The sequence below is a fragment of the Engraulis encrasicolus genome, chromosome 6 (genome assembly GCF_034702125.1).
Source record: "Engraulis encrasicolus isolate BLACKSEA-1 chromosome 6, IST_EnEncr_1.0, whole genome shotgun sequence".
Classification (NCBI taxonomy): Eukaryota; Metazoa; Chordata; class Actinopteri; order Clupeiformes; family Engraulidae; genus Engraulis; species Engraulis encrasicolus.
Window position 1 is genome coordinate 55,202,497 of NC_085862.1, and position 11,024 is coordinate 55,213,520.

The following is an 11,024-nucleotide window of genomic DNA, read 5'->3' on the forward strand; positions in this document are numbered from 1 at the left end:
GACAAGAGAGGAGAGAGAAAGAGGAGAAGAGAGGAGAGGAGAAGAGAGAGGAGTGGATGAGCACCGGAGAAGAAAGGAAAGAGAGTTCTTGGAAAAACATTTGAGGAAGAAGGGAGGGGGTAGAAGTGTGTTTGTGTCTGCTGGTCACGGTGGTTGTTTAGTGTGTGTGTATGTGTGTGTGTGTTTCTTTGTGCGCGTGTGCACGGCTGTCGTTGCAGGAGGGACACTGACTCAGTGTAAACCACAAACCCCACGGACAACCCCCACCTAGCACCTACCCCACACTACCCCTCCTCCCCTCTCCCCATGTGGCTCCCTCCTCTGCCCCTCCCACGCTGGCTAAAAGGACCGGAGCAAGCGTGCCGACTCATAATAGAGTGAAGATAAAAACAGCAGGCGTGCTGACTGACTGACAGAGTAAAGTGGAGTGGAGATGAGAAAGACTTCACGACACACTTCACTGCACTACTAGTGTCTCACCTATACACTAAGGATAACACGACACACGTGCTCCAGAGCTGGATTTGACTTTTTTTCCTGACAGATTCTACATGTGAGTAATTTCTTTGTCTTGTCATGTTTTCTACAAGCTCACGTTTGTTACATTTCAAACAATACCCCCCTGTGTGGGACGTTGCCGGTGTTTTTAAATGGGAGTACTTGGCTCACTACCAAGTCTGGGATCGCAGTCAGTGCGCACACCTTGAGATTTATGAGTTTTGTAATTGATCTGTGGACTAATTATTGCAGTGTAATACTAGTAGCAGATAAGCTAGACCTTTTCTCTTATAAAGCAGCTGCATGCAGATACATGTTTAACTTGTGAGACCGGTCCAAGTCCAATCCGAGACAGTGACACAAGAGTTGAAAGGCAGTTTGATGAAAGAATCTATTTCTCAAAAGCAGGGGAGTTGCAGTGTGGAATCAGTCAGCTGATTGTCTTGTATTGTCTCTCTCTGTGGTCTTTGTCATAGCTGAATTTGACTAATCAAATGCGTACAGACTGATGAGTGATAATCACAGAGTGTGGAGAAATATTACTCATTAATTAAAAAGGGTCCAACGTTCCTTTATTGGTCTTTATTTGTTGTCAATGCCCCTACACGTTCACTCAGGACATGTTAGGTAGATTGTATGAGATGCTCGTTTTCAAGACTATTAGCCTATGTATGTATATTTTTCAGTTTTGGCCACTTTGACTCAGCATCCTTCACCTTCACCAGTCATGTAATATTACTGTGACATCATCTGTGATGGTTTGTGTGTGTGTGTGTCTTGCTATCCCACCAAATCAGTTTGAAAATCATTATTATCAGGCCTAATGAGTTTATGTGTTGGATGAGATGCTGCCTCTCTGCACTCTGATGTGCTCTAGTCATTCAAATAGGTCAAAGGTCGGGAGCTTCTAAAGGTCAGAGAGAGAGAGAGAGAGTTGCATTAATTATTTCAGCCTGACAGGTGGCCAGCATCCACCAGGCAGATTATTATTTGAATACCCCTCCACACAATACAATACAATACAATACACAGACGGACGCACGCACACACACACACACCAACACACACACACACACACACACACACACACACACACACACACACACACACACACACACACACACACACACACACACACACACACACACACACACACACACACACACACACACACACACAATGCAGGCTCAGCAAAGACCCTTGGTTACTGCCTCCATACAAAAGTGCTTGAGTGTGACACCAGGTCATTGCTGGTACTCGTGTGTCCGTGAGGAAGTTGGTCAGAAGTGGAGAGAGACTTGTTGTGTGTGTGTGTGTGTGTGTGTGTGTGTGTGTGTGTGTGTGTGTGTGTGTGTGTGTGTGCGTGCGTGCGCGCATGCGCGTGTGACAGGAAGAGTGTGTATTTAACGTGTGGATGTTGTTCAGGAGGTTGGACAGACTAATATGTTGGTCATAATGACAGGAAGAGAGGTTGTGACCTTATTGTTGCTGCTGATTGTGTCATAGAGGGCATTCCAGTTGAAAACCGTTCAAACTAGGGTGACTGTCACTGCAGTAGGGTTAGGGTTAGAAGTGAGTTAAATGACAAAAAGAATGGCGTGTTTGAAAATAGACTGTGGTAGTATCCAGCTGCAATATCATGTTGTCATATGCAGTCGTCATATAGTGAAATTGTATAGCTTCTGAATCACTGGCTGCTAACGAGGGTTAGGGTTAGGGCTACAGTGATTAGAGTTAACATGTGTTTTCCTTCAGCATGATGTCCGAGAATTAAATGAATCATTTGCTTCTTCTGCCAACCATGCACATTGACGTAAGCATAGATGTAAGCTGAAGCAAATGTTTTGTTGATGATCATGAATGACACTACCTTTCCCAGTTCATGAATTCATGTTTTTTTTGTCTTTGGTATTCCCACAGAGGTGGAAAGAGGAATCACCAGGGGAGCGAGCAGAGAGGCAGAGACTACGTGGGTTGCAAAGAGGAAGATAAACATTGCTCCCTAAAGACTCCTACATCAACACAACTCTCCAGACCTCAATCCATCCCCCAAATCAGCAGCCTCTCCAGCAAGCCAGACTCTGTCTCCAGCATCTCCAGCAAGCCAGACTCTGTCCTCAATCTCCTGCCAAAGCTCTGAACCAGGTCATCTGTAACCACTCTGTTTGGAGGAGCAGCCTCACTACAGAGGCCTCGCTGGAGCCGTCTACAGCCTGCTGGGTAAACAAAGGGGTCAGAGCTCCACATCCACACTGAACACTCTCTACTCCCATCTGCTGTCTCTACGGGAGAAAGTGACCTACCATCCCCTGATCTCAGAAGTGTGTGTTTTAACTGTCCCCTGTCAGAAAGTCCCACTTGCTTGATTGCCAAACACACATACATACATAAGGATTACAGTCTCGTTGCTTTCCCCTTTCCGGCCGGACTACCTTCCTTCCCTATCTGCCAAACACACACACACTCGCCACCATGGTGCTGTGTGAGGAGCGGGAGTGCACGGTGTGCTACCGGGCGTACTCGCGGAGCCTGCGCGTTCCCAGGGTGCTCCACTGCCGCCACACCTTCTGCGCCCCGTGCCTGGAGGCCATGGCGGTGCCCAAGAGCGGCCTGCTCACCGTGAGGTGCCCACTCTGTCGACAGATGACCTGCGTCAGTGCCCACCACAGCCTACAGGTACAGTGCTGCCAGCCTTCAGATGCTACCGTGTGCTCCTTCATGAGAAAGAAGTACATAACACACTGTAAAACATTTAAAACATAAACCAGTTAAACATGAAAAAGTAAGTTGCCCTCCTGCCTTAAGTTTGTAAGTTAATTCAACTAGAGAAAGCCTCGCGTTTAGTTCAGCCTTGAATTGAGGTAACTTATACACTTAAAGGCAGCAGGGAAACTTACCTTTTTGCGTTTAACTGTCTTGCAATGTTTTACAGTGCACCTACCTACAAAGTGATATAATGGCCATACAAGTCTTACGTCAGGAAAATGAGAAAGGAGCCACTTTTAAAATATGTACCATATACTGAGACTTGTCAAAACCATATACATTATGAATGATTTTGTAATCTTCATGTACTTTTTCATATGGAACCAACTTCCACAGGATATGAAAAATGATTTTTTAAAATCTTTTTAAATGATTGATCTTCATGATTTTAACATAATCTGTACTTCTATTCTTTTATATTTGTCCTTTCATTATTACACTTTTACTGCTCTCGTATCACCTGCTGTGGTTTTTAATTCTAATATGTTGTGGAGTGCATTGAACTGTCTTTGTATATGATATGCGCTATATACAATGAATGCGCTATACAATGTCTTGTCTTGCACAGGGGGCACTCTGGGTCAACAGCCGCCTATGGGACCAAATACCCGACTACGTCATAGAGGAGGAAGATGAGGAAGAAGAGGAGCAGGAGAGGAGGCGCAGAGAGGAGGAGGAGGTGCTGAGGGAGAGACAGCAGGAGGCGGAGGGCAGGGTGAGGGAGATCGCGGAGGTGGAGGAGAGTACGGAGGAGGCCACCGCTTCTGTGAGATGGTGAGTGCGTGTCTATGATCCTCAGCCGAAGGCATGGGTTGTTTCACCAAATAAGACACCACCCCTGTAACAAATTAGCTGTTACCAGAATGGCAATGACCAAGTTGTTGTGTCTTACTAAAGGCCGTGTGCAACACAGTCATAGGGATGTAGGTGTAGTACGTGTAATAAGTTTTTCCACTTACTATAACAACGTTCCACTGGTGGAACTGCTTGCGATAAGGGAGATGTGGAGCACCCCCACCCAATTACAGTAAATGTAAAATGAACCCAATTCTGCACCCACACCAGCCCCCCACCTCCTATGTCAGGGACAACTGTCCCCTCCTGTCGGCTTACCTGCCAAAAAATAGAGGTGTAAGAAGTAAGCAAGGCGCATCCCAAGATCCATTCATGCATTAATAACACTCCCTTCAGAATGTGCAGTAGAAGTTGCTGCTTCATCAGTATTACCTCACAGAATCATATTTGGATGATGGAAATTGAGGTGTTTTAGCAAGATTTTGATGTGTCCTCATCCACTGTGTATCGGCCTAACATCGCTGTGTGCCTCTCTGTCTGCCTTTCTGTCTGCCTTTCTGTCTGCCTTTCTGTCTGTCTGTCTGTCTGTCTGTCTGTCTGTCTGTCTGTCTGTCTGTCTGCCTTTCTGTCTGTCTGTCTGTCTGTCTGTCTGTCTGTCTGTCTGTCTGTCTGTCTGTCTGTCTGCCTGTCTGCCTGTCTGTCTGTCTGTCTGTCTGTCTCTCCATCCCTGTGTCTCCGTCTCTTCTGCTGTCCAGTCTGGGCTCCAGTCACTATCGCCCCCGTCTACGACTGCCCTCCTTCTTCCGCCGGCTGGGTTTTGCCAAGCAGCCCCGAGAGAGGATCCTGTCCAGCTCCAACGTGTGAGTACCACACCTCAGATACGGTGCACTACAGTACCTCACCTTTAACATTGCATTAGGCAAGTGATTGGGTTTTTTGCAAAGTGACTTCCAAAAGAGGATGTAAACAGATAGAAATGTGTGGAGAAATACATAGTATGGAGACAATAACAAGGTTGGTGTAGGATAGTTTTGATGACTGCGCTTGAGCCATGACATACATGCACCTCACCCCACTCTACCTGCCTCATGTTACGTTACATTACACTTAGCTGACACTTTTATCCAAAGCAACTTACAGGTAGGCAGCGTACAGCAAGGGACAGGTTATTGGTTATAGGTGTCTTGCTCAAGGGCACTTCAACCATGGACGGAGGTGTAGGGAGAAGTAAGGGTGGGATTTGAACCTGCAACCCTGTGATCTCAAGACCATCTCCCACACAGCAACCTTACCTCTTGCCACCATTCCGTCCTATTTATTGCTTATCCTACCGTACGTCTCTGCTTACACCTTGTCAGTTAGGATAGTAGAGCAGAAAATACATGTAAAAGAGCAGATTCCTTCACAGCCTTCAGTTAGGATACTATGTTTCTCCACCAGAAACTGCACTGCAGATCTTATCTTCTACCACAGTCTTATCTTCACTTGGCTCGCGTGACAATATTACGTGCCTATATAAATAACCCTGCATTCTTGAGTTTATGACAGCTAATGACAGCTAATGACAAGGGCATAGTCGTAATGTGTCTACACTTGCTTTTAATTTTGTAATCTCCTTCTAATCTTGTTTTATGTTTATCATTTATATAGTTTTATTGCATAATTTTATCTCTACATCCATTTTAATCTTTTCTGTTTTGTCCGTGTCCTGTCTGTAACAATGTAATGTGTGCTGCCGCCTTGGCCAGGGCTCACTTGAAAAAGAGAATTCGATTCTCAATGTGATTTTGTTCCCTGGTTAAATAAAGGTAAAATAAAATAAAATAATCTGGCACACATTACGGTATTCTTTTCGCAAGATATGACTTCTTTATAACAGTATGTGATTCTTGCCTCTTGTCATTGTCTTGCATACCTTATCGAATGCCACTATATGCTTACCTGCAGTGTCTTCCATGCCCTATCTTACTCCAACTCCCTCCTCTGCCCACCCCACTGCACTGCGCACCTTCACTTCTGCCACTTCCCAGTTTCCTGTACATCAACAGTATGAACTTATTCTTTCATTGGCCTACATACAGTTTGCTATCTTATTCCAGCCCCACCTGTGCCCTGGAAAATACCCTACATACAGTACATTATCTCATGCCACTGTGCTCACTTCATTTTTTCACGTCTTCTGTCTACCCAATCTTCTGTCTTCTTCTGTCACATGACAAAAGTGCTTCCCCGCGATATTGAGGACCACAACTTAACTTGCAAAAGGCGTCACACCTCCTCAATACGGAATGCACTTGTGTGAAATAAATAAGCCTTTACAAAGTTTACATGATGACAGTCTGGTCTATCTCTCTCGACCTGTCAAACCCCCTGTTATGACAGGATAAAGACATCTACCAAATGCGCTACATGACTTCTGTTCCGCCAGCTCTAATTGAGTTAAGGCAATACACCCCACATATCTTAACTGCCAACACTGTCGTTTTTCCAGGGTTTCTCTCCGGTATTTTGAGACCCATCTTTCCCCATCGCCATATGCAGTCTATGGTATTCTCCTGTAGTTTCTGACCCCCACACCCAACCAACGCCCTCTGAGCGCCCAGTTTATCTGTGAGTGTCCGTCATTTAAATCATTCAAAATCAACATTTGCCCTGTCGCACCCCAACAATCCCCTGGATTTTGCCACTTAGATCTTGACAGCTATGTCTCATACCAAATGCCATACTAATGCCACCTGAGCCATGGGCTATACCCCACATACCTAAACTAATGCCAGCTGCCCATGGCCTGCATACCTTCTGTTGTGTCAGACACTCACCGTCAGTGCAATGTCATATTGCCCAATGTAGGCAGCATTAAATGGGAATTGAGTCATACACATATCGCTGACAGCTTTGGCTAGGCCCAGGACAAAGTTATCTGAAAGGGCACCCTACCCAATACATACAACGTAATGAGAACCTAATTCTGCCCCCCCTTTCTCCCTGGGCCCAGGACAACTGTCCCCGTTGTCCCCGCCCCCTGTCTGCTTCCCTGACAACAACAACAACACAATCAGGCAAATGGCACCCTCACACGTGGGACGAAAATAACACCTACACATAGTAAGCGGGGTTTACCCACAAACGGTGTGTGCCAAGAATGTGTCAGAAGACGTCAGAGAGCTTAGGCTGTCATATTAAGAGGAGATAAATAGGATTTTTAACTCTGCATGTGAATCATAAAAAACCTTTTAAAAGGTACAAAGTTCAATAGTTTTCACTGTAAGTGGTCACATGTATAGATTACACTTTCCAGGGAAGTAGCAACCTTATCTTACCCTACTTACACACATTAACACACATGCACACTCCCTCATGGCAAATGTTACAGCATTCTTTGTGTTCAATGTTTGTTTTTAGATTCATTTTATGTCATACCAGGGAAATGTTTGCAGTTGCAGTGTTATTGGAAGATATGGCTGGCTAATCTGATCCGTGACTCTCAGAAATGATTGAAATCCTAATGGTTTCAAGAGACAAAGAGTTGTATGAGGTGGATTTAAAGTTTCAAGTTTAACTCAACACTTAAATCATTCCTCTTAACACTTAGATCAGACTGTGCTAGACATTGTTTCTTAGGTGTGTAATTTGCAAACTATGACACACTGGTCAGCTCTTACTTAATAATCAACTGAAGAGAAGATTAAAAGGATATTAGGATGACATTTGTGTCAAAACAATCCCAAGAAGTGACCAGGCCTATGGACTTGCCATCACCCTGTGGACCTCAAATTAATGTTCTCTCTCTCTCTCTCTCTCTCTCTCTCTCTCTCTCTCTCTCTCTCTCTCTCTCTCTCTCTCTCTCTCTCTCTCTCTCTCTCACTACAGCGAGATGAAGTCCTGGCGAAGGTTGACAGCGGCTGAGATGATATAAAGCTGAAGAAGACCATGAGGAAGATCAATATCTGCAGAAGAACATGATAATGAGTATGAGGATGGTAGAGGAGGAAGACCAGGATGAGGACGAGAAAGAGTATGGGCGAGGAAGAGGAGGAGGATGAAGAAGACAGAGGAATACGAATGAGACTGAATACGAAGATCAAGAGACTGATGAGGAAGAGGAAGGATATGGACAAGGAAGAGGAGGAAGGAGAGGAGGAAGATGGAGTTGCGGCCAACGGTCTTCTCTTCCAGCCAGACTCTAACTGTAGTCTGCCAATTCCCAAGAGCCCTTGGGGCCGATTGTTTCCCAACAGTCACTAGAGACAGACACCAGCCACGGGATTATCTGGGGGAATTATGAGCCAAACGTACACAGACACACACACACACACACTCACTCACACTGGACATTTGCCATGGCTCACAGCACAGAGCTTTGTGTGGGCCTACTAAGTGTGTGTTTAAATGTTTGTGTTACGATGTGGGTTTGTGGAAAAGTGTGTATTATGTGGGTACATGGGTACTCTTTGTGGGTCTGTGTGAATTGTTGTACCGTATGTGTATTGTGACGTGGGTGTGTACATTTCATGATGCGGGGGTGTGTGTGTTTACGTTTCTTATGATGTGGGTGTCTTTGTATAAGTAAGTACGTTAGTGGATTTAGCATGTGAGGGAGGATGCACCATAGGGTGTGGCGTGTGGCTATTATGTGGGGACCGCTTGACTGTTTGAGTTTAGCGTGTGGCTATTATCTATGTGAGTTATTATCTATGCGGGGTCTCTCATTAGCTATGCTAAAGCTAATCCAGAGCAGCTGCAACAGTGAGACTCCCATCAGATGTCCCAATAGACAGGGAGAGGTCTAGCCACAGAGAGAGAGAGAGAGAGAGAGAGAGAGAGAGAGAGAGAGAGAGAGAGCGAGAGAGAGAGAGAGAGAGAGAGAGAGAGAGAGAGAGAGAGAGAGAGGGAGAGAGAGAGAGAGAGATATGTAGCCACAGAGAGAGTCAGACAGAGCATGAAATAGAGTGTTAGAGACAGAGAGAAATAGCCAGAGAAAGAGATGGAGAGATAGAGCAATAGATGGATAAAAAGAAAGTGAGCAGAGAGAGGGCAAAATAATGAGAGCGATAGAAGGAGGGAGGTTGGGCGGGGGAGGGGTGTGTGTAACGGTGCCGCACTTTGACAGATGGACTGTGAGGAAGCACACACAGCCACCCCCGCCCTATTCACGTATGACCCCCTTCAGTTAGCATAATCACACACCAGGAGACTGAGCCTTTAATATATGCCTTTGTATTTATCGCAGATTATTTTATACAAAATAAAAACAAATCAAACTTTGTAAAAAGACGTGTTTGTCTCAATGTGGTTGCATACACATAAAATGAGTTTGGGAAAGAAAGTTTGTGCAACAATGGCTACGTTTACATGACATTTTTAATTCCAAATCAATAATTCAGAATGAAATAGTTCTGTCGAGTTTACTTTGATCTTTCCTTTAATTCCGAATTAAGAGGTGTTTACATGACGTTTTCAAAGCGGAATTATTCCGAATTAAAGTCTGTTAATTCCGAATTAAATGTCTCATGTAGGCTAAACGTAGCAAGTGTGTGTTTGTGTTGATAAGTTGAAAGTCACAGGGGGAGTTTTAAGTGTAACGTGACCTTGACTCTCTTTATTTAAGCAGCTCATCTTTAATCCCAGTTAAACTGGGCCATGGTGGCAGAGTGGGGGGGCCTTGTTTTGGGTTGAGGGTGTTTGAGAGTGTCAGGCAGTGAGAGTCTCCAGTGAACGACACAGCGATGGTGTCGTCCTCTGAAGCATCCTTGACTGGTTAGGTCATATGTCCGTGTCTGAGCTCTTCTTAGCCCATTCATCCAACACTAATGTGTGTGTGATTACAGCATCTACAGTCAAATTGTCTAAGAGCAGGGGGTGGGGAACCGATTTCCTTCGAGGGGCACTTCAAATTGTAGGGCCGGATTATGAACACAAACCAGGATTTCCCCATTTTAGGCCTATATTGTGACTCCACCTTCACTAGGTCCCCTGAAAATAAACGTATTTGTATTGCAAATGTAATTCCTAAGATTGAATTACAAAACATATTCATATTTCATGTGAAACTACATAACATTAAAATTACATCTGGGGCCATGTCTATAGACCCCAACCCACTGACAAGAGGGTAAATGGCCCTTAGCGCAGGTCATCGAGGAAGACAATTAAGTTCAGTCCTACTCACCTTTGGGGAAAGCTGAACATGAATAACTTCACATCACTGGGATCCTCATACATGGCAGAGACTCAGGCTGCCAGGCCAATAGACCTGACTAGGGGCCCAGTCCTTTCTTCTGGACCAGCAACAATGACACATGTGTCATTAGGAACATGGGACAAATGAAGACATGGTAATATGTCACACATGGGTCATACACACAGATACACAGAGAAGAGTCAGACACACAAGGGGCAGTCAGACAAACAGAGTCAGACACACATGGGGCATGCGAGTACCAAAGCAGGAGGTCTATTAACAATGCTTCTCTCTTCAGGACCATGGGTGTAGAATAACCACTTTGTACCCCCTTAGGTCCCTTAGTAAGTATGTTTGTGACAGCAGCAGGAGCTTGGGGACAACAGACAGACAATTGGGACCAGCAAGAAACTAGACGAGACGGATACACATGGGACAGACACCGAACAGACAGACAGTAGGCAGACACCCGTGGAACAGAAAAACACTAGGGGTAGGCAGACAGACACACTTTGGTCAGATAGACACTAGACCAGTGGTTCTCAACCTTGTCCTCATCATCAGCCACCCAACGCTCCCCTCAACCTCATCATAAGCCTGCCAACGCCCCCCTTGGTATTAAAATTAAATCCCTCCGATGGCAACTAAGCACAGCCCCCTCTCAGCTGCATCCTTCTCAACGACCCCCAGGGCTTCCTAACAACCCTTGGGGGGCTGTAGAGTGAGGCAGATATACTTCAGACAGAGAGACAGAGAGACACACTTGGGACAGACAGACACACTT

At 45.2% G+C, this 11,024-nt stretch overlaps 1 protein-coding gene across 1 annotated transcript; it reads left to right on the forward strand.

The window, feature by feature from the left end:
* Positions 1 to 2,881: 2,881 nt before the first annotated feature.
* Positions 2,882 to 9,397, forward strand: im:7152348 (uncharacterized protein LOC559250 homolog). The gene is made up of 4 exons (XM_063200315.1): positions 2,882 to 3,174; positions 3,833 to 4,038; positions 4,815 to 4,919; positions 7,930 to 9,397. The coding sequence occupies exons 1-4, from the start codon at positions 2,971 to 2,973 to the stop codon at positions 7,973 to 7,975; spliced, it is 561 nt and encodes a 186-aa protein (XP_063056385.1). The 5' UTR covers positions 2,882 to 2,970; the 3' UTR covers positions 7,976 to 9,397.
* The last annotated feature ends 1,627 nt before the right edge of the window (positions 9,398 to 11,024 follow it).

What these genes read in the sequence shown, in the direction of transcription:
- im:7152348 (XM_063200315.1), top strand. Translation starts at nt 2,971, where the DNA reads ATGGTGCTGTGTGAGGAGCGGGAGTGCACGGTGTGCTACCGGGCGTAC. An exon ending in GTGCCCACCACAGCCTACAG is followed by an intron (nt 3,175 to 3,832) that starts GTACAGTGCTGC and finishes TGTCTTGCACAG; the next exon opens with GGGGCACTCTGGGTCAACAG. An exon ending in GCCACCGCTTCTGTGAGATG is followed by an intron (nt 4,039 to 4,814) that starts GTGAGTGCGTGT and finishes TCTGCTGTCCAG; the next exon opens with TCTGGGCTCCAGTCACTATC.